Source organism: Mobula birostris, chromosome 1 (genome assembly GCF_030028105.1).
Source record: "Mobula birostris isolate sMobBir1 chromosome 1, sMobBir1.hap1, whole genome shotgun sequence".
In the NCBI taxonomy this organism is placed as follows: Eukaryota; Metazoa; Chordata; class Chondrichthyes; order Myliobatiformes; family Myliobatidae; genus Mobula; species Mobula birostris.
Window position 1 is genome coordinate 217,641,162 of NC_092370.1, and position 23,992 is coordinate 217,665,153.

The 23,992-nt window shown below is 41.1% G+C and overlaps 1 protein-coding gene across 2 annotated transcripts in view; it reads left to right on the forward strand.

Moving 5' to 3' along the window:
• The window catches only part of prkcha (protein kinase C, eta, a), a 250,281-nt gene that overhangs the window by 112,768 nt on the left and 113,521 nt on the right, over nucleotides 1-23,992 (forward strand). For both annotated transcript variants that reach the window (XM_072271430.1, XM_072271440.1), the window contains exons 3-4: nucleotides 15,380-15,554; nucleotides 20,816-20,850. In XM_072271430.1, the coding sequence (XP_072127531.1) occupies nucleotides 15,380-15,554; nucleotides 20,816-20,850 (210 nt within the window). The remainder of the gene's footprint in view (nucleotides 1-15,379; nucleotides 15,555-20,815; nucleotides 20,851-23,992) is intronic.

A 23,992-nucleotide genomic window follows, 5' to 3' on the forward strand; every position in this document is an offset into this window, starting at 1 on the left:
TGTGTAAATCAGCGATGCCATAGGTGGGGAAGTATGGGATGGGGAAACTGTGAGAGAAGTACGTTTTTAACTACTTCACTTCCTGAAATGGCCTTCCCCATTCATTGAAACTGCATCCATCACCATACAGGACCCTCACCACCCTAGACAAGCCCTCTTCTCAATACTACCATCAGGAAGGAGGTACAGGAGCCACAGGAGCCTGAAGACGCACACTCAACATTTTCAGAACAGGTCAATGAACCCATGAACACTACCTTACTATTCCTCTTCTGTACTATTTATATATTTTTTATTGGAACTTGCCATATTATTTTATGTCTTGCACTGCACTGCTGACAGAAAACAACAAATTTCACATCATATGTCAGTGACTATAAACCTGACTCTCATTCTGAGAAACTAGTGGCCTGAAATAATTTACTTAATTTTCAGCTTTGAGTTGGTTGGAAAAACGAGCCACATGCCGGCTTTTTAAATCCTACTCAGAAAAGAATTTCTTTGTATTTTGACTTAATGAAGTTGATCGCTATGAGGACTGAATGACTGGATGTTCAAAAGGGTAAATGAAAATGAATTGGGACTTTTATCCCATCTTCAATAGGTTCAATAGGTACATTTAATGTCAGGGAAATGTATACAATACACATCCTGAAGTTCTTTGTCTTCACAAACAGCCACGAAAACAGAGGAGTGCCCCAAAGAATGAATGACAGTTAAACATTAGAACCCCAATGCCCCCCGGCTCCCCCCTCCCACGCACAAGCAGCAACAAGACGACGACCTCTCCCACTCCTCCACCAGCAAAAAAGCATCGGTGCTGTCCTCCGAGCACTCAAATCCGATCCCATCTGCCCAGTATAAACCTACCATCCCAACACAGAATTCAGCTGATTATAAATAATTACTGGGTTATCATCTTCATATTTTTCCTACAAGAGCTTTCATTAATCATTGTCTATGTTAAATTTGCCTTTGAGTAATTCAATGATCACAATTTAAAGTACTTTACGTTTCTAGATTTATCTGTTCTGCACAGCTTGCTGTCATAGTCAGAGACGTTTTCCCTGAGGTGGAAATGGCAAATTACAAGGGAGTATGATTAGAGGAAAGTATAGAGGGGGATATCTGAAGTAGGTTCTTTACACAGAGAGTGGTGGGTGTGTGGACTGACCTGCCAGGGCTGGTGGTAGATGCAGGTACATTAGGGACATTTAAGAAACTCTCAGACAGGCAGGTGGATGATTGAAAAATGGAGGGCTATGTAGGAGGGAGGGGTTATATTGATCTTAGAGTAGGTTAAAATATCAGCTCAACATTGTGGGCTGAAGTGGCTATACTGTGCTGTGCTGTTCTATGTTCTCTGTACTGTATACGTATTTAACATTGAGGATCCCTGTTGGTCAACTGTAAAGTTAATTCCTCTACAGTTCCCATAATTGGAGACTCACTGAGGTTGGGAAATTGGTCACGTGCTTTTGGTGTGAACAGATCTGAAATCCTAAATGTCCATTGACTAGGACACATGGGAAGACCAATCTGGCTGCAAATATCTTCTCTGATCACAGTGATTGAAACTCTGCAAAATATTCAAGCTGCTCAAGTTCAAGCGAAGTCATCCCTGATTGACACTGCTGACTATGTGAAAATGATCTTCTCTGTAATCACAGTTTGTCAGTCACGGTTGGATGTTTTAGGTGTTAGATATATGAATACTTAATGAACTTTTAATATGTCATCTATCCTTATGTATTAGGGTCTTGGAGAATGAATGTGTCCTGTAGGTGCATAGCATTGTGCATAGCATTTACTGCCTCTGGCCACCGTTCTGCTCCTAGGTGTAGGGATGTGGGTGTGGCAGTTAAAATAAGAGAAATGTCATCACGCGATTCAAAACAGAGGATCTGAAAGAATTCAGTCCATTCCCTAGGGCACTTGGGAGAACCAACCTTGAACTAATAGTCAAAGCTTTGCTGGTACTTTTACAGATCAAACAAGAATGAGGGAAAAAATTGTTTATAAATGATTTTACCTTCCTAATTGCAGGTTCTTAAAATTCCTTCCAGTTTTACTGTTTTAAATTCCTTCCTGTTATTGAGAATGCTGTCAACAAAATGCAGAGATTGTACTTAAAAATGTTTAGTAAATGAATGTAAAAGCTCACTAAATCAGAGATTTCATTGTTCTAATTCACTACACACTAGGATTTCTTTGGGCTTTGTGAATTGTACATTGCACAGGAACAGACCCAAGCCCAGTGAAGGTAAATAGATAGAGAGGGGACCAACACAATTGGCCGATAGAGTTTTCGTACTTTCTTCTTCTGCTGATCTGGTACTGCCAGTTGCACATGGAAGTGGGTGCTTGAAATCAGGGTGATTATTTAGGTGGTGAAAAGAAAAAGAAAATAAATTCACTGATTGAAAGATTCCAAAGATTCTTGGAAAATTTGGAAAATATGGCAGGTACTGTGGGTAGTCAGATAGAAATCTTTAAGAGTAACGTCAATCCATTAAAACCTTCTTCTCTAACATGGAGATAATAAGTGTATCCACAAACAAGAGAAAGTCCAAGCAACACACACAAAATGCTGGAGGAGCTCAGCAGGCCAGGCAGCATTTATGGAAAAGAGTACAGTCGACATTTTGGGCTGAGATGATGTATGATAATAAATGTACGGATGTATGACATATCATTCTAAGACATGTTATGTTTCTTTTAAGGCAAATTGTGATTTGAACTTGTTTTTGTGCACATAGTAAGATGAACTTGGCTTTTAACCTTTTGCTAAATGTTTCTGCGCTGGGGAATGAATGTACTTCATGGTCGGTGGTATTTCAGTCAAGTGGGCTTCTTTGTCTGGGATAGTGTTGAGCTCAGATCATCATGTTGGAGATGGAAATTGCCTAGCACTTTTGTGATACAAATGTTACTCACCACTTAGTAGTCCATGCATCAGTGTTGTCTAGGTCTCAATGCATGCAGGCATGGGCTGCTATATTTGCTGAGAGGTTGCAAATGGAATTAACATTGTTCAATTACCGACAATCAACCCTGCCTTTTATCTTACAATAGGAGGAAGGTCACTAATAAAGCAATTGATGGTGTTGGATCTTGACACGGCCTTGATGAATTCTTGCAATGTCGTCCCTCTGGTGGAATCATTGACTTCTGTGAACCACAGCCATCTTTCTTTGGTTGAGCAGATTTCTTTTTAATACCCATTGTATTCACTTTTAACTGTGCACAAAGATGTGGCACGTAATCAAATACTGCTTTGATGTCAAAGACAGTCACTCTCATCTCACCTTCAGAATGCAGCTCTTTGTTCCATGTTTGGCCCAGGCTAAGTGGCCTTGGTGGAAGCCAAACTGAGTATTGGTGAGGAGGTGACTGGTGACTAAGTACTGCTTGATAGTAACTCAAGAGGAACTCAGCAAGTCAGATAGCATCTATGGAAAAGAGTAAACAGTTGACGTTTCAGGCTGAGACTCTTCTTCATGCCCAAAATGTCCACTGTACTCTTTTTGATAGATGCTGCCTGGCCTGCTGAGTTCCTGCAGCACTTTATGTGCATTGCTTTGGAATTCCAGCATCTGCAGACTTTCTTGTGTTTGCATTGCTTGACAGTATTGTTGACAACAGCTTCTAGCAATTTGCTCTTGTTGGAAGTCAACAGTTTGGGCAGCATAGCTGTTACCATAACGCTTTACAATGCCAACAAACCAGGTTCAATTCCTGCCACTGTCTGTAAGGAACTTGTATGTTCTACCCATACAAACCTATAAGTGAGTAAATAAATAGATTTGAGTTGTCCAGTTTTGTGTGATTAGGACATACCCTGGCCAGTTTCTACATTTCTGGACAGTTTGCAACTATAGTGGAAAAGTTTGGCTGGATGTACAGCTAGCTCTGGAATGCAGATCTTCAGTGCGACAGCTGGGATGATACTTTCTCCTGTAACCTTTTCTCTGTCTAGTGCTCTTGTTCCTTTCTTGACATCAAGTGGAATTAATTGAATTAACCGGAGAGTAGCTCATATCAGCTGCAGTTCTAAGGATAAAGGTGTGAGATGGGCCACGCATTTGGCACTCCTGGCTGAACATGGTTGCGAATGCTTCAGTTTTTTTCTTTACCACTTACCAGTCTGACCTGCCATTTTCCTTGTAGCCTCTGCCTTTTGTCACCTGTTCCATTGTCCATTCCGTAGGTCTTCAGAGCAATGATCTGATCAAAATTTACACTTAATACCCTTTGAATTAACATGTACTTGGCAGCACTTCCTCAAATACTGTCATTTCCATGTGGAATGCAACTCCAGTCTGGGCAGATTATTTCAAAAATAAACTACTCCTAGTGGGAACGTGATGCACTGAATGAATCGAAGTTAAATTGTTGAGAGAAAACTCATCTTGAAACCTAAGATAGTGGCAAATAATTTCCTTGATAATCAGGAAAGTAAAGTAGTTATTGTAGTGAGTCTGTAATATTTAAATATCTATACAAATTCAGTTTACTCTGTAAGATTTTTGTGGTTTTGCTTGTAAAAGCATGTATCTGTTGCAGTGTAAATGTGGTGTGGCTATATTAGTATCAGTAATTATGCAGCACTGGGTGCACAGGATGCCTCAGTTTTTGTATATTCAGTTTACTTACAAATGGGATAGAGTAACAGTGTGAGCTGAAATGACCGAGAAAAGGTGGCTCAGTGAAAATGTTCACCCTCAAACATTGTTGATCCTGTTTTTAAATGTAAGAAACAAGGCTCAATTGATTCTAAATGTCTTCAATTGAAATACCTTTTGCTTGCTCTTCTGCTAAGGCCCCCACTTGCAGAGAAGCTAGTATGCTGCTATCCCACTCCATATGAAGTGCACCTTCACAACAATTTTATTCTATATACTGAAATCCTGTACACTAGAACTTACTGTTTCACCAAGCCAAGTAAAACATTGACACTGGCATTTATTCAGCAAGGTAACAGCTAGCTCAGATAAGCAGGTAACTGCAACTTGGCCAGTTAGTGTTCTTTAATTTTAACTGCGTGATCAATGGAGCCATTAAATGATACCACTTCACCAAATGATTATTTGGTTGTCAGCAGAACCTTGCAGCTCCAGACCGCAAGAGCAGAGAGAAGGGAAGCTGTGCCTGACATCATAGGAACTTTTGACCGAATGTGGTGCAAGGGACCCCTGAAGAACTTAAGGTCAATAGAAGTCAAATACAGGGTGGCTGTTGGGAGACCAGTCATCCCATTTCCAAGCCACTTATCGTCATGCCCTCAGCCCAGGCATTTCCAATTGCATCTCTATTGAGCTCCTTTCACAAGTTTGCTGACAGTTATCAGCGTCATTCACAACTCCATTTGTGCCAGCTCACAGTAAGATCGGTATAACATGACAGTTTGAGCTGACAGATAGCGGCATCTCCTGCTCCATCGAAATGCCAAACAGTATCCATCTTGAACAAAGCAATCAATTCCCATGATCTTCATTTTGCAGCTGTTGTCAGTCCCCTGGAATTAACACAAAAGTCAATTTTTGTGTCATCTGAAAATTTACTAATTAGTCCATTTATATTTTTTCCATCCAAATCATACCACAAACATGGAAATACTGGTGAATTCATGTGGTGGATTTCTTTAGAAGACACTCATCGCATTTATCCTGTGCCTGTGGTGTGACATGAGCTTTCTATTACCTGCCATTTTAATTCATTATGCTATTCCCACTCTGGCCTCTCAGTTTAAAGATTACTACACCTAGGCTTGAAACATTCAGCATTTTTTTTGATCCACTAAGGATCCTTGCCCAATGAAGGTTTCTTGCACTCACTGGGCACAGCGGTCTGTCCTGGGATTAAAGGCCTGCCTATGTGCATGGGTGTGAAGGAGGAACTGGGGCCTGTTTTTACTGTTGTTGTTTTTATTGCCTGTTAGACCAGAAGATATAGGAGCAAAATTAGGCCATTGGGTCCATCGAGTCTGCTCTGCCATGATCCATTTTTCCCCAATCTCCTACTCCCCTCCCCCTCCCCGCCCTGACCAATAATGAATCTATCAACCTGTTCTGTTCTGTATTGTTCTGCCGAGCATTGTGGGCATGCTGTGTTGGCGCTGGAATCTGTGGCAAAACTTGCAGGCTGCCATCAGCACACCCTCAGGTGTGTTGGTTGTTAACACAAACAGTGCATTCCACTGTATGTTTCAATATGCACATGACTAATAAACTTGAAACTTGAACCTTGATTATAGCATTCTTTGCTTTGACCTCAGATTTCCAGCGTCTGCCTTTTGTTTACTTTCATTAAATGTTGACATGAACAGCAATATCCACATATTCTGGGAATGAGGGAGTGAATAATTAAATTCAGCCCCAAGAAAATTAACTTGATGAATTTCATAACTGCCCTGAAGAATTTCCTCGGATTACATGCTGATGCCGTGTGCTGAAACTTAAACCTCCAATAACCTGATTCAGAGATGAGAATGGTGTCTTTAAATTACTGAGAGCAACAATATTTACTGGCAGTGTCCAAGGATTGAACTATGAGGAAAGACAAGAAAAACTGGATTCAAGTTGCCAGAGGGGCATATTGGGCGAAATCCTGAAGGTGCAGAAGATTGAAAATTAGAGAACAAATAGATATGGAGCACTGATTCAAAGCTGAAAACGGTTTGAAATCTCATTACAAAATTGTGATCAGCACTTGTGATCATACACACACACACACACACACACAGCAGACACACAAACATACACACACACAAACACACACACACACTCCTTCAAAAATGCTTCCCAAAATCAGAAGGTAATATGAAACTAGGTGTGACAATCTTTTTTTCCATATTGAAACCACTGCTGTTCTCTCCATAAACTGCTGCCTATCTCTTTAATTGCTATGTTTTGTATTTAACTCATTGACGTTTAAATGATTTAGCAGTTGCCAGACTGCGCCTTGAGTGAGTGCTTATCATTTCAGCCCTCACGCTGTGCATGTTTTTCACCACAAGTCATGCAAATTGGTCAAACTGAGGAGTAAAGAGTTCAGTGTTTGCTCAGAAAACTTGGTTAGCAATCATGCTGTTTGTAAAAGCATCAAGGAAAGCAAATACAAAAGAGTGACAGCAAAAGAGAAAGATACAATAAATATCGATGTGCAATGACTTGGTGTTAGAATTCATGGACATGCTCAATGCTCCGCTGAAAGATGTGTTAAAGTTTCTCTGTACTGGGGAATTCCTTTGTACTTCCAGTTGGCCTTCGCTGTTGCAGATCTTACTGTTTAGGAAGAGTACACTGGTGCCCCACAGTGGGTCCCAAATGCATTTGCAGAAATATTTTTCTTCCTTGGAAGCTAAGAGTTAATTTCAAAATTTGTGATGCATGATAGCGTATCACTGCATCACTTATATCCCTAACTAAGGTAAAATTATCTGGGGAAATGGGTTTCCTTCAGTCTTACATTGTTTTGCATTTGGTGAGCATCAAAAATGAATTTAGAGAGATTTTTGTGTTACCCAGAAAGTCTGTCAGCATCTTTAAAGGAAAAAGAAATGATTTTTGGAGGATTTTTTTTTAGAATTTATCTGACCAAAAATGCTAACTTCTGTTTCAGCAGATGCTGACTGAACTACTTTGTATTTCACAGATTTCATATTCTGCTTTTAAAGATTAAAAATACATTGCTGGTCCATAGATGGACTGCTATGACTCAAATGGCCTTTGTGTGGAGATGACACACTTTAGGGTGTCGTTGTCACCGAGTATTTATTCAAAACATGAATGCTATGTGTTTACCATCTTCATTCTAACAACTTCCTCCCGAGCTCAAAAACTCTTTGCCAGTTTAAACTGTCCCGTAACATTATGCAGGCACTAAGTTTGAAAAGGTGATCAGAACAGGGAAAGTACAGTGCATTTTGGGCAAATTGTTTGATCCTTAACTCCTCAAGGTCACTGTTAACAGAATCACCTGGCTGCTATCAGATTCAAGTGCAGCAGGAAGTATCTTGTACTGTCAACGTCGAAGAACTATCTGTGAAAAGCTACCACAGCTGACTTTGTTAGAATACTAACTAGGCACCACACAGTTCAAAAGCAAAATAGGTAGGGAGGAGGTTCTGAAGAGAGAATACAGGGAGTTAGGTAGAAAGCTGAAAAGCAGGAACTTCAGGGTAGGAATTTCTGGATTGTTGTCTGTAAGGGTAAGAATAGGATGACCTGGCAGATGAATGCATTGGTGAGGAATTGATGCGGTGGGCAGGGTTTCATATTTCTGAGTCATTTGGGAAGGTATGACTGTACAAAAAGGATGGGTTAAATCTGAACCCAAGGGGAGCCAATATTCTCGCGGGCAGGTTCGCTAGAGCTGTTGGGGAGGGATTAAACCAATCTGGCAGTTGGTGATGGGTAGGGCTGAGAATGAAGCTGTGGGTATACATGTAGAGGCAGTGTATAATGAGACTGTCAGGAAGGACAGGCAGATGACAGGGCAAAATTTCAGTCAGTGCAATGAGCTGAAGTATAACATGGGAACAAAATCGAAAAGGGTGACACAGAATAAAGTAGATGATCTTAAGTCGTAGCTGAAAGAAGATCATAGTTGGGAGCTTAACATCCAAGGATACACGTTGTTTTGAAAGGACAGGCAGGTAGGTAGAGGGGGTGGCGTGGCTCTGTTGATTTAAAAAAAACTGACATCAAATCCTTAGAAAGAGGTGATCTTGGATCAGAAGATGCAGAGTGCCTGTGGGTAGAGTTATGAAACTGCAAGGGTGAAAAGACCCTGATGGAGGTCTTATACAGGCCTCTAAATAGTAGCCTGGATGTTGAATACAAATTACAATGGGAGACAAAAAGGCACATAATAAGGGCAGTGTTATGGATTCATGTAGGATTTCAATGTGCAGGTAAATTGGGAAAATCAGGTTGGTGCTGGGTCCCAAGAGACGGAATTTGTAGAATGCCTAAGAGGTGGCTTTTTAGAGCAGCTTGTGTTTGAGGCAACTAGGGGAAAGGCAATTCTGGATTGGGTGTTTGTGTAATGAACCGGATTTGATTAGGGAGCTTAAGGTAATGGGATCGCTGTTTCCTGCAGATTGGGAGGGAGAACATAAAATCAGATGTATCAGTATTAGAGTAGAGGAAAGGGAATTACAGAGCCATAGGAGATGAGCTGGCCAAGGTTGATGGGAAGAGGACACTAGCAGGGCTGACAGCAGAACAACAATGGCAGGAGCTTCCGCAGGCAATTCGGAAAGTGCAAGATAGATAATGGGAGGATGAGGCAACTGTGGCTGGCAAGGACAGCATAAAAGGAAAAGAGAAAACATTTGATATAGCAAAAAGTAGTGGAAAGTTAGCGGATTGGGAAGCTTTTAAAAAAGCAACAGAGCAACTGAAAAAAATAAAGAGAGAAAAGATGAAATAGGAAGGTAGTATTAGCCTATAATGTAAAGGAGGATACAAAAAGTTTTCTCAAACATATAACGAGTATAAGAGGCAAGAGTGGATATTAGACCACTGGAGAATGACACTGAATGGGTAATAATGGGGGACAAAGAAATGGCGGACTAGTCTTCACTGTGTAAGTCACTAGCAGTATGCCAAAAATTCAAGGGGGTCAGGGGCCAGAAGTGAGTGTTGTTGCTATTATTGTGGAGAAGGTACTTGGGAAGGCAGATAAGTCATCTGAACCAGATGGACTACACACCAAGGATCTGAAAGCAGTAGCTAAAAAAGACTGTGCAGGCATTAATAATGATTTTTCAGGAGTCACTAGATTCTAGAATGGTTCCGGGGAAATGGAAAATTGCAAATGTCACTCTACTCTTTAAGGAGGAAAGGAATTTATAGGCCTGTTATCTTGACTTCAGTGGCTGGAAAGCTGTTGGAGTGCATTATTAAGGATGAAGTTTCGGGGTACTTGGAGGTACATGATAAAATGAGTCAAAGTCAGCATGGTTTCCTTAAGGGGAAACCTGTTGGAATTCTTTGAGGAAATAACAAGCAGGATAGACAAAGGAGAGTCAGTGGATATTGTTTACTTGGATTTTCAGAAGGCCGTTGACAAGAAACCACACACGAGGCTGCTTAACAAGATAAGAGCCCATGGTATTACAGGAAAGTTACTAGCATTGGTGGAAGATGGGCTGAATAGCAGGAGGCAAAGAATGAGAATAAAGGGAACCTTTTCTGTTTGGCTGCCAGTGACTTGTGGTGTTCTGCAGAGGTCAGTGTTGGGACCATTTCTTTTCACAATTCATGTCAATGATTTGGGTGAAGGAATTGATGGCTTTGTGACCATGTATGCGGATGATACAAAGAGAGGTGGAGGGGCAGGTAGTGTTGAGGAAGCAGGGAGTCTGCAGGAGGGCTTAGACAGATGAATAAGAATGGGCAAGTAAGTGGTAGATGGAATATAGTGTAAGGAGAGTATGGTCTGAAAACTACTGCCAACCAACTGGTGGGTGTATTCAAAGATTTTTTTCAATCTCTCATTGCTATGGTCATAAGTTCCCACCTGCTTCACAAGGGCAACAATTACACTAGTCCCCAAGCAGAGCAGTGTGAGCTGGCTTAATTACTATTGTCCAGTAGCACTCACATCTACAGTGATGAAATGCTTTGAGAGATTGGTCATGGCTAGAATCAACTCCTGTCTCAGTAAGGATCTGGACCTACTGGAATTTGCCTATCGTCACAATAGTCTTCGGCAGATGCAATCTCAATGGCTGTCCACCTGACCTTGGTTCACCTGGACAATACAAATACTATGTTAGGATGCTGTTTATTGACTATAGCTCAGCATTTAACACCATTATCTCTACAAATGTGATCAAAAAGCTATAGAACTTGGGCCTCTGTGCCTCCCTTTGCAACTGGATCCTCGACTTTCTAATCGGAATACCACAACCTGTGCGGATTGGAAATAACATCTCCACCTCATTGACAATCAACTCTGGCACACCACAGGGATGTGTGCTTAGCCCAGTGCTTTACTCTCTACACCCATGAATGTGTGGCTAGGCGTAGCCATCTATAAGTTTGCTGATGATACAACTATTGTTGGCAGAGTCTCAGATGATGATGAGAGGGCGTACGGGAGCGAAGTATACCAGCTAGTGGAGTGGTGTCAGAGCAACACCTTTGCACTCAATGATAGTAAGACCAAAGAGCTGATTGTGGACTTCAGGAAGGGTAAAATGAGGGAACACAAACCAATCTTCATAGAGGGATCACAATTAGAGAAGGTGAGCAATTACAAGTTCCTGGCTGTCAACATCCCCGAGGAGCTAACCTGGTCACAACATATTAATGCAGCTATAAAGAAGGCAAGACAGTGGCTATATCTCATTAGGAGTTAGAGGAGATTTGGTTTGTCACCTAAAACACCCAAAAACTTCTATAGATGTACCATGAAGAGCATTCTGATGGCTACATCGCTGTCTGGTATGGGGGGTGGTGGGGTGGCTACTGCATAGGATCAAAGTAAGTTGCAGAAAGTTATAAAGTTAGTCAGCTCCATCATGGGTACTAGCCTCCACAGTATCCAAGATATCTTCAAGGAGCAGTGCCTCAGGAAGGCAGTGTCCATCATTAAGGACACCCAGAACATGCCCCCTTCACGTTGTTAACATTGGGAAGGAGATACAGGACCCTGAAGGTACACACTCAGCGATTCAGGAACAACCTCTTTTACTCTGCCATCTAATTTCTAAATGGATATTGAACCCATGAACACTACCTCAATACTTTTTAAAATGTCTCTTGTTGTACCTACTTATTTTAACTTAACTACTATATATATAATATTTACTGTAATTCAGTTTTTTTCTATATTTTTCAGTATTGCATTGCCCTGCTGCTGCAAAGTTAACAAATTTCACAACATATGCCAGTGATATTAGATTTGATTCTGCGTGTATGGTTGTGCATTTTTGTAGAAGGAGTAAAGGCATAGACTATTTTCCAAACAGGGATAAAATTCAACCACCAGAGGTGCAAATGGATTTTGGGGTCCATGTGCAGGATTCCCTAAAGGTTAACTTGCAGGTTGGTGGTAAGGAAGGCAAATGCAAAGTTAGCATTAGTTTCGAGAGGATTAGAATGTAAAAGCAAGATGTAATATTGAGGCTTTATGAGGCATTGGTTAGACCACGCTTTTGAGCAGTGTATGGCTCCTTATCTAAGAAAAGATGTGCTGAGATGGGAGAGGGTCCAGAGGAGGTTCACAAGAATGAAACCAAGAATGAAAGGGTTAACATATGTGGAGTGTTTGATGGCTCTGGGCCTGTACTCACTGAAGTTTAGAAGAATGAAGGGGAATCTCGTTGAAGCCTATCAAATATTGAAATGTCTGGATGGAGTGGATGAGGGGAGAATGTTTCCTATAGGGGGTGAGTGTTGGACAAGAGGACATAGCGTCAATAGAAAGGGCAGTCCACATAACAGAGGAGAGGAGGAATTTCTTCAGCCAGAGGGGAGTGAATCTATGGGATTCAATGCCACAGACGGCTGTGGAGGCCAAGTCATTGAGTATATTTAAAGTGGAGCTTGAAAGATTCTTGATAAGTCAGCGTGTCAAAGGTTGTGGGGAGAATGCAAGAGAGTAGGCTTGAGAGGGATAATAAATAAAGTATGATGGAATGGTGGAGCATCTTGATGAACAGAATAACCTTATTTTACTCCAATGTCTCATGGTCTCAAAATAGCACAATTGTTGGAACTCTTACGTAATTTAAAAAAGCACAAGTTGCTGGATAAAACTGAAATGTTAACTCTGTTCCTTTCTCCACAAATGCTGCCTAAACTTTGGGCATCTCCAGCCCTTGTTTCTAATGGATGCACTTGGCATCTGTTAATGGCCAGATAGTTCCAGTAGGATGGCATCTAAGAAGTAAGTGAACCTGCAGGCCGCAATCTTTTGGAGTAATAGGTATTATGTAAGGGAAATGGAGTAGGACGTCCTGGAGTATTTTTGCTTGACTGATCCTGAGTTGCAGCATTTGTTTTTCCGAGGAAATAGTCAGGCTTTTGTTATCCTGATAATTTTCTCATGCATTCTGACATGCAATATTTGTATTTTTAAATTAATTTTGTGGTATTTAGTATTTTATTAGCTTGGTAATATTGCTTCTCTGTGTAACATTTTAATCTTAAATGGAATATCATAGTTTGTGGGCATTTATAGTCTGATGTCCCAGGTTTGAATTTGGTTAATGTTCAAAGTTGAAAGTAAATCTCTTATCAAATGTCACGATATACAACCCTGTGATTCATTGTCTTGTGGACATGCACAATAAATCCAAGGAATACAATCGAATCAGTGAAAGACCATTTTCAACAGGATAGGCAATCAACAAATGTGCAAAAGGGAACCATCTGTACAAATGCAAAAGAAATAACAATAATAATAAGCAATAAGTATTGAGAAATTGGATGATTCATGCTGGAATTTGTTTGCTTCACACACAGTTACATGTTATGATATGGAAGAAATCTTACTTATTTATCACTTGTTTTATTAAGTGGTGGAACTTTATAAAAATGGTTACTGATATGAAACCTGGTGTGGTACCTAAAACTTTTGCAACATTTACTGCGAGTTTTGATCTCAGTTGATAATGTGTCAGTTCACCTTTATTTTTAAAGTTGTGTTACCAGCTCACTGATGAAGAACAGCAAAAACAGAGAGAGAAGAGAATAGGAGTGAAAAGTAAAATACTGTATGAAAAAGGCAAACCTTCCAAGGGGTTCACAGTTCTGTATTCAGAGCAGGCAGATGTTTTTGTACAGGGTGCACATATCCCCTTTAGAAACTTGTGATCGTACCTTGATAAAGTATTTTTTGAAAGTATGTACTTCATTCTTATCCTAGTTCATTTATTTTAATAGATCATACATGACATTCTTGGTTGTCAGAGAAAATTATTGGAATTGTGGAAAGTGAGGGGCAAATATCAATTCAGACTCCTTGATTCTCTTGGAAAAGTAAGAGGATTTAATTTATTTAGTAGCTGTGACTTTTTCATATGCCTTTATTCAGAGGCATTTCTCAATTTTGTTTTGGAGACTTCAGGTTTTGTCATAAGCTAGCTTTATACCATTAATAAGCTTTTCAGAGTTTTGTGGTTACCATGTATGACAGCAATACCACACAATAATGTTGAAAGTTTTCCTTCAATTTTAATTGATTAATTTAACAGCCAGCTTGAATGATGGAATACCCCCATCTCCATGATAGTTGTTCCCTGCTAAGTGCTATCCAAATTAAAGAAATGCTGAGATATGCCATCATGTTCAAAGGGCCAAATGGCCTCCTTCCTCGAATGCTCCTATTTCATGCTCAAAACAAAGGCAAGGCTGCTGCCTCAGTCAAGAGGGTTGGGAGACTGTAGCAATTGTATAAAATCTCCTTTTAAACCAGCAATAATCAAGGAAATATTATAAACAAAAACTTCTTTCATGTTCTTGACTAGTTAGGTCGGACTAGGAAAGTTGTGCACATGTTATTCTGTCTTCTCAAACGAATTTTTTTTGGTGAGATGTTTTCCATGAAAGCTGAGCATCTCTCAGGCATTTGAAGACCCCTATAAGAAATTTGGAGGCTTGTGCTCCTGCGCTTAAAATACTGCTCATTCAATATTAATTAAGGTGCCTAAGCCATGCCATATTATTACTGTCAGCAGAATAAGGAATAATTTTGTATAAATCTGAAAACGAATGCCTAATGCTATTTTTTTTTGCTGGTTGGGATGTAGGCATTAGTAACATCTTAGACCAATATTATTGCCCATCCCTAATTGTCCTTGAGTGGTGATGTTGATCTCCCTCCTTAGTCGTAGTTATAGAGCACTACAACACAGAAACAGGCCCTTCAGCCCATCGAGTCCATGCCATTCTGCCTAGTTCCATCAACCCGCACCTGGACCATAGCCCTCCATAACCCTCCTATCCATGTACTTACCCAAATTTCTCTTAAATGTTGAAATCAAACCCACATCCACCACATTCTTTTCTTGAATTGCTTCACCTTGGGTAGAATTTCTCCCACTGTGTTTTAGTGAACGGTTTGCTGGATTTAGATCCAACAAAGATGAAGGAGGTGCAATCAAATTCCAAGGTAGCATGGTGAGATACTCAAAAGAAAAGCTGTCCTTTTTGGCGGAAGAGGTAGCAGGTTTGAGCAATTTTGAGGCAAATACTTCCAAGGTGTGCAGGATGACCTTTGAACTCAGCAGCAGTGGGAATGCAGCAGATCTGATTAAAGGCTGTTTCTTTGACACAAGCAAGTGAGACACTGCTGACCAAAACGCTGTTCTTGATTTGGGGTCTTTAGTGATCATTATTTTGTAATGTCTGTTTCTTAGACCCTGAGGAACAAGTGAAAAACAATGCATCTGAAAGGGCATTCAAGGAACGCATGGTTTCCAGGAAACGGCAAGGTGCAATGCGGCGAAAGATTCACCAGGTCAACAACCATAAGTTCATGGCCACTTACCTGCGACAGCCCACGTACTGCTCTCACTGCAGGGAATTCATCTGGTAGGAAGTTCCTGTTTAAGCTGCTTGTGTTGAAGATGTCACATGTCTTTTGGTTAGATGTTAAGAATGGCACCAGGAACCAGGAACTGTGACCTTTCCTGGTGGCTTTTTTCACATTAAAATGAATATTTAGGAAACAAATTTTATAGGAAATCTGCTTTTATAATTTCATAAGACATAGGAGCAGAATTAGGCCATTCAATCATGGCTCATTTATTAACTAAAATGAGTGAATTGAAATTTTGAAAGATTTCCTACAGTAATTCAGTAAAAAGCAACCTGAGTACTATATCTAAAAGTAGGAGCGAGAGAAATTGCATATGCAGAAGATTGTTTTAATTCATTTTCAGCATCTGGGTGGCATTAACTGCCTACTCCACAAGTGAAACATGTCTGCTTAAAGAAGAACTGGAGAAAAGAACAATACAAAATGTTTTATATGGTAAAATACTTGACTAAACATTAAGAGTTACATTAGGGAAAGGATATATTGGTATTGGAGTTGGTTAAAAGGTTGGCACAACACTGAAGGCTGTTGGGCCTGTACTGTGCTATAATGATCTATAATGATCAATGTTCTATTACAGAACACAACTATATGCTCTTAGTTGCAAGGAGGGTCCTGCCATTGAAGCACATTTAGACCATAAGACATAGAAGAAGAATCAGGCCATTTGGCTGAAGGAGTCTGCTCTGACATTGAATCGCATCTGATCCGTTTTCCCTCTCCTCATCCCCTCTGCCCGTCCCTCTCCTGGTAACCTTTGATGCTGTGGCCAAGCAAGAACCAATCAATCTCCACCTTAAATACACCCAATGACCTGGCCTCAACAGCTGCCTATGGTAACAAATTCCACAAATTCACCACCCTCTAGCTGAAGAAATTTCTCTGCATCTCGGTTTTAAATGGACACCCCTCTATCCTGAGGCAGTGCCCTCTTGTCCTAGACTCTCCCATCATAGGAAACATCCTTTCCATATCTACTCTGTCTAGGCTTTTCAACATTCAAAAGCTTTCATTGAGATTCCTCCCTCATCCTTCAAAGTTCTGGTGAATACAGACCCAGAATCATCAAACGTTTCTCATATGATAACCCTTTCATTGCAGAATCATCCTTGTGAACCTCCTTTGAACCCTCTCTAATGCCAAGGTGAGGCCTCACCAGAGCCTTATAAAGCCTCATCATCACATTCCTGCTCTTATGTTCTGGACCTCTTGGAATGAAAGCTGACATTGCATTTGCCTTCCTTTTGGTGTTCTGCAAAAGGACTCCCAAATCCTTTTGCATCTCAGATTTTTGGATTTTCTCCCCATTTAGAAAATAGTCTGCACATTTACTTCTTCTACTAATGTACATGATCATACCTTTTCCAACATTGTATTTCATTTACCACTCTCTTGCCCATTCTCCTAATCTGTCTAAGTCCTTCTACAGGCTACCTGTTTCCTCAACACTACCTCCCCCCCCACCCCCACCAATCTTTGTATCATCTGCAAACTTGGCAACAAAGCCATCTATTCCATCATCTAAATCATTTACGTACAGCATAAAAAGAAGTGGTCCCAACACCAATCCCTGCAGAACACCAGTACTCACTGGCAGCCAACCAGAAAAGGATCTTTTTATTTCTACTTGCTGTCGCTACCAATCAGCCAATTCTCTAACCATGCTAATAACTTTCCAGTAATATCATAGGCTCTTAACTTGGTAAGCAGTCTCATGTGTGGCACCTTGTCAAAGGCCTTCTGAAAGTACAAATATACAACATCTACTACATACCCTTTATCGATCCTACTTGTAATCTCCTCAAAAAATGCCAACAGGTTCGTCAGACAAGATTTTCCCTAAAGGAAACCATGTTGACTTTGTCCTACCTTGTCCTGTGTCACCCAAGTACTCTATCACCTCATCCTTAACAATTGACTCCAACCACTGAGGTCAGACTAACTGGTCTATAATTTCCTTTCTGCTGCCTCCCTCCCTTCTTAAAGATTGACATCTGCAATTTTCCATTCCTTCAGAACTATACCAGAGTCCAATGATTTTTGAAAGATCATTACTAATGCCACCACAATCTCCACCGCTACCTCTTTCAGAACCCTAGGGTGCAGTTTATGTAGCCCAGGTGACAGTGCACCTTTAGGTCTTTAAGCTTCTTGAGCACCTTCTCACTTGTAATAACAACTGCACTCACTTCTCTTCTCTCAGATCCTTCAACATCTGGCACATTGCTAGCATCTTCCGCAGTGAAATCGGATGCAAAGTACTCATTTAGTTCATCTGCCATCTCTTTGTCTCCCATTATCATTCCTCTGGACTCATTTTCTAGCGATCCTATATTCACTCTCATCTCTCTTGTATTTTTTATATATTTGATAAAGCTTTTTCTATCCACTTTGTGTGCTAGCTTGCTTTTATATTTCATCTTTTCCCTCCTGATGATTCTTTTGGTTGCTCTCTGTAGGTTTTTAAAAGCTTCCTAATACTCTATCTTCCCGCTAATTTTTGCTTTGTTGTACGCCATCTCTTTTGCTTTTACATTAGCTTTGACTTCCCTTGTTAGTCACGGTTGTACTATTTTGCCATTTGATTATTTTATGTTATTGGAATATATCTATCCTGCACTTTCCTGATTTTTCTCAGAAACTCAAGCCATTGATGCTCTGCTGTCATCCCTGCCAGCATCTCATTCCAATTTTCTTTGGCCAACTCCTCCTTCATACCACTGTAATTTCCTTTACTCCACTGAAATACTACTACGTCCCTAGCAAATCTCAAGTTGAATTCAATCATAGTGTGATCACTGCCTCCTAAGGGTACCTTAAGCTCCCTAATCTCCACTGGTTCAGTATACAACACCCAATCCAGTATAGGTGATCCCCTATTAGGGTCAACAAAAAGCTGCTCTTAAAAAGCCATCCATAGGCATTTAACAAATTCACTCTCTTGCGATCCATTACCAGCCTGATTTTCCCAGTCTACCTACATGTTAAAATCTCCCATGACAATCATAACATTGCCCTTTTGACACACCTTTTCTATTTTCTGTTGTAATCTGTAGTCAACATCCCAGCTATTGTTTGGAGGCCTATATATAGCTGCCATCAGGGTCCTTTTACCCTTGCAGTTTCTTAACTCAACCCACAGGGATTCAACATCTTCTGATCCTATGTCACATCTTTCTAATGATTTGATGCCATTCTTTACCAATAGAGCCACACCTCCCCCTCTGCTTACTTTCCTATCCCTCCAATATAATATGTAACCTTGGATATAAAGCTCCCCAACTACAACTGCCCTTCAGTCATGATTCAGTGATGGCCACAACATCATACCCGACAATCTGTAAAAGTGCAACAAGATTACTCCATGCATTGAGATATAACACTTTATGCAATGTATTTGCTACCCTTTTTTGGTTCTGCATCCCTAATGCACCAATACTGATCTTGCTGGTTACAATCTTGTCCTATCATCTGCCTGCCCGTCCTGACAGTCTGACTGCACACTATCTTTGCTTTTTTACATTTGTACTATCCTAAGTCTCTTCACTTTGGTTCTCATCACTCTGCCAAATTAACTTAAACCCTCCCCAACAGCTCTAACAAACCTGCCCACGAGAATATTGGTCCCCCTTGGGTTCAGGTGCAACCCATCATTTTTGTACAGGTCATACCTCCCCCAGAGGAAATCCCAATGATCCAAGAACCTGAAGCTCTGCCCCCCGCACCAACTTCTCAGCGCACATTTATCTGCCAAATAATCCTGTTTCTACCCTCATTGGTGGGTGGCGCAGGTAGCAATCCAGAAATCACTACCCTGGAGGTCTGCTTCTCAGCTTTCTACCTAGCTCTCTAATCTAAATTCTCTCTCAGGATTTCTTTGCTTTTCTTTCCTATGTTATTGGTACCAATATGTACCAAGACATCTGGCTGCTCTCCCTGCCCCTCCAAAATACTGTGGATGTAATCTGAAATGTCCCTGACCCTGGCACCTGGGAGGCAACATGCATTTCGGGTGTCCCATTCACGTCCACATAACCTCCTGTCTCTTCCTCTGACTATTGAGTCCCCTATCGCTACCACTTATCTCTTCTCCCTCTTTCCCTTCTGCACTGCGGGCCCATTCTCAGTGCCAGTAACCTAGTCTCCATGGCGTTCCACTGGGAGATCATCCCCATAACAGTATCCAAAATGTGTACTTATTATTGAGGGGAATGGCCACGGAGGTGCTCTGCACTAACTGTCTGTTCGCCATTCCATTCCTTCTCCTGTCAGTCACCCAGCTACCTGCCTCCTGCAATTTAGGGGTGACTACTTCCCTGTAGCTCTGATCGATAATCTCCTCATTCTCCCATACAAGCCAGAGGTCATCCAGCTGCTGCTCCAGATCCCTAACACGGTCTTCAAGGAGCTGCAGCTGGATGCGCTTCACGCAGATGTAGTTCCCTAGGAGACTCTGGATCTCCCAGGACTCCACAACATCTGGCATGAAGTACACACAATGCCCATTTCCCCTTGACACAGTAAGGTAAAAGGGAAACTTAAAAGAAACTTACCCAAACAACTTACCCAGAGCCAACGACTTTCCGAGCCAAAGCCTGATACTCCCACTCTCACCACTGGCTCACTCCCAACAATTTCCACTCCACTTGTCCCTTTGTACTTTTATTTACTCCTCTCTATGCGGCTCCCGCTGCTGATTGGACCACTGGAATGACGCCGAACGCCCGCAAAGCTCTCCTTTTAAACGAGTGTGCCCAGTCTGCGAGAAACCTCCTTGCTGTGCGTTGTTCCCTCTGCTGATTGGGCCACCAGAGTGACATCAAATGCCCCCGAAGCTACCCTTTTTGTTGCTGATTTGCTTTGAATAATAAAAGAAGTCAGTTCTGTGCAAATGCTTTAAAGAAAGGAGCGCTTCAAAATTAAGTTCATTTAATAAAATGGATCTCCTTCGCATTCTGACAGCTATAAACGGCAACTTTAGTTTGAGGTGGGGTGCCTTGCCCAGTGATCACCAAATTTCCATATTGTGAAGGCAATGTGGCAGGCAAGAGACAGCAGACTTCAGGAGTTATTTCTTTATATACAGAACGATCGATGTGTGAACAGACAGACTGACAGGGGGATTGGCAGGAGGTAGCTGGATGCCGATAAAACTCTGGCTGTGTGCATGTAGCGGAGGATTGAGGGGAAATCGGCTGACAAATGGTCGTCATCCCAACCTAGCTAGTGATTTCTATTTCTGTTTAATCCACAGGGGAATCTTTGGCAAGCAAGGATACCAGTGTCAAGGTAATCAATCATTTTTAATCTAATGAGCCAGCCGTGCTAAACTGCCACTGGTCAGGCAACAGAAGTTCTCAGAAATGCAGCCTACTCACCTCAAAACATAGCCCCACAACCCCAGTACACAGTGCTACAACCACAGTAAATGATAAACACAAGAGATTCTGCAGATACTGGAAATCCAATGTAACACCGCAAAATACTGGAGGAACTCAGCAGTCAGGCACCATTTATGGAGAAGAATAAGACACTGACATTTTGGGCCAGGACCCTTCGTCAGGACTCCCTTTTTCAGGACATAGTAGGTAGACAGAAGAAATAACACAAGGATGGCCTTGACACTTCCTTGAGAAACTGGAACATTCCCACTAACTGAGAATCCTTGGCCTATGACCACTCAGAACGGAGAGGGTGGCACTGAGAGGTCCAACATAAATCGTAGAAAGGGCATTACTTGTCTGAACTGTGGTGGAGTTTGCAAACCCCACATTGGCCTCAGCTACCTTGGACCCTAAATGGAAGAAGTCAGGTAGAACACAGAAGTGTACTGCACGGGAACAGACTTTCTAGTCCACCACATCAGTGCCGACTATAATGTTTATTTAAACTGTGTATCTCTCTGCACACAGTCTGAATTGCCCAATGCTCAGCCTGTCTAAATCGCACTAAACGTTGCAGTTGTATCTATTTCCGTCACGTCCCCTGGGAGTGTGTTCCAGGCACCTACCACTCATTGTGGAAATAAAGCATAACTTCATAGATCTTCCTTAAGCTTCCCACCTCTCACCTCTAGCATTTTATATTATAAAAAGTTTCTGACTGCCATGGTGCTCATCGTTTATGTACTCCTACCAGGTTGCCCTGCCAGCCTCCAGCGATGAGAGAAAACAGTCCAGGTTTGCCCACTATCTTTAAATCTAATTCAGGCAATATTTTGGTGAACCTCTTCTGCACCCTCTCCAAAGCCTCCTCATCCTTCCTTGAATGTGGTCACCAGGATTGCACACAATGCTCCAAATGTGTCATAATTGAAATCTTACAGTTGTAACATGACTCCTGATTTTTTTACACCACATTCTGACCAATGAATGCAAACATGCCATGTGTCTTCTTACCACCCTATCTACTTATGTTGTCACTTTCAGGGCGCTATGGACTTGCAACCTAAACTCAATGCTCTTAACAGGCCTGCCATGTGCTGTATACATTCCTCCTACATTTGACCTCCCAAAGTGCAATTCCACAAAGTTGCCTTGGAGAATTCTCTGGTCAGGACAGATGTGCCTGATGCAGGAGACTGACAAGATTTACAGTTAATGGGATAGAATTATATCCCACCTTACTGTGTACAGGCACAGCTGGGAACACATGGCCATGCAGTGGGAAAAACACGGGTGTAATCTTACATCACTGTAGATCTTCCATTCAGCTTTATTGCAAAATCTGAGAACCTGTTAATCCTGTTTTAATCCCAATTGAACCATGCCAGATTAGTGTGGATTTGGAATCTGGATTCATGTATATTTTTACCAGCTGCTTCCCTAATTCCTGCAGTCCAGCAGCCGGTCTAAAGAACATTCTTTAAATGGATCTGCCACTTAATGAACCCCGCTGAGTGGGACAAATTCTTGTGAAGAATCTCTCAAGAGTTAAGAAACATCTGCATTGCATTTGGACCAAAAGGCAATTAATTAACCTGACGAAGGGTCTCAGCCCGAAACGTCGACCGTGCTTCTTCCTATGGATGCTGTCTGGCCTGCTGCGTTCCACCAGCCATTTGTGTGTGTTAATTAAATTAATTCCTCTTTTCATCTAAAACTGCTTACGTGTTAAATTCCTAAACTGCATTCCTAAATGCCGACGGTATTTCCTCAGGTGTTTAAGGATAGACTTGTATGTGATCATAAAGGCCATATCGATAGGATCAAATAAACTCATGTCATGCTCATTCTGCATTGCTCAGCTGAGAGATGATTCTTTAAAAACATCACACCTTCACAGAGTATTTAGTGAGATCAACTATTTCATTGTTTCGTTTAATAAAGACTATAAAAAATATAAAAATATATGGCACTAATGTAGTTTGTTAAAATATGTGAATTTTACTCCCTGGTACTGTTCCCGTTAAGCTGTGCGGGTGTGTGGCCGCGCAGTTACTAAAATGTCCCCATGCACATAGCCTTTGTTGCCGCACAGCTGGAATTTTCTTTAATTATAATGTTAATTTAAAATACTGCACAGTTTTCAGGGCTTGCAAAAAAAATTCTGGTCAAAGCAATAGTTCGTCCAAACAGCTGTAAAAAAAAACACGCATTGGAGGGAATGTTTTTCCAAGGTGTATTGTTCAATCATGTTTGTGGCTCTGGCAAGTGATACAGAAATCACTCTCTGCGATTAGGTATATTAATTTTTTAGTTACAAGCAATAAAAATTCAACCAAACATTCAGGTTCCCCAAGTTAAAGACACTCCAAAGCTGAGTACTCAACAAACATACATAGTTAAAAGTGCACATAGAGCATACCTTCCCAATGGTCTTGCCTTAAACAAAGGAAGAAGAGAGCAGGCCTTTCCATGTACTATTTTATATGCCCAGGATATTTGAAACTGGACATCAGACATATATCCAATGGGAAAAGCACTGCAGCTTCTAAACAAGCCAATCACAACAGATACAACTTTCGACAATCAGAATAAGGCACGCCCCCACAGGACACTTGGTATATAATAATAATAATAATAATAAATATTTTAGTGATCCCAAGTGGGAAATTCTTTTGTTACAGCAACAACATTTAAAAACACACTTAGCAGTGTGCAGACTGAACTAATAATAATAAACACAATAATAATTTACTAATGTGCAGTAATAATGTACAAAATAATAAAACAGAGACTACTGTATTATGATATATGTTCTCTTGTCGCACAGAGATGAACTGTTGTATATGCTTATTGCATTTGGTAGGCAAAATTTTCTGTAATGATCTTTGTGACCATGGAGCTGAATGAGTCCGTTCGAAAGGGTGCTCCGCTACTTATTCAGGAGATCATGGAGAGGATGTGCCTGATTGTCCATAATGGATAGCAGTTTGTTTAGTGACCTCCTCTCCACACTAACTCAAAAGCTGTAGCTAAGGATGGATTCA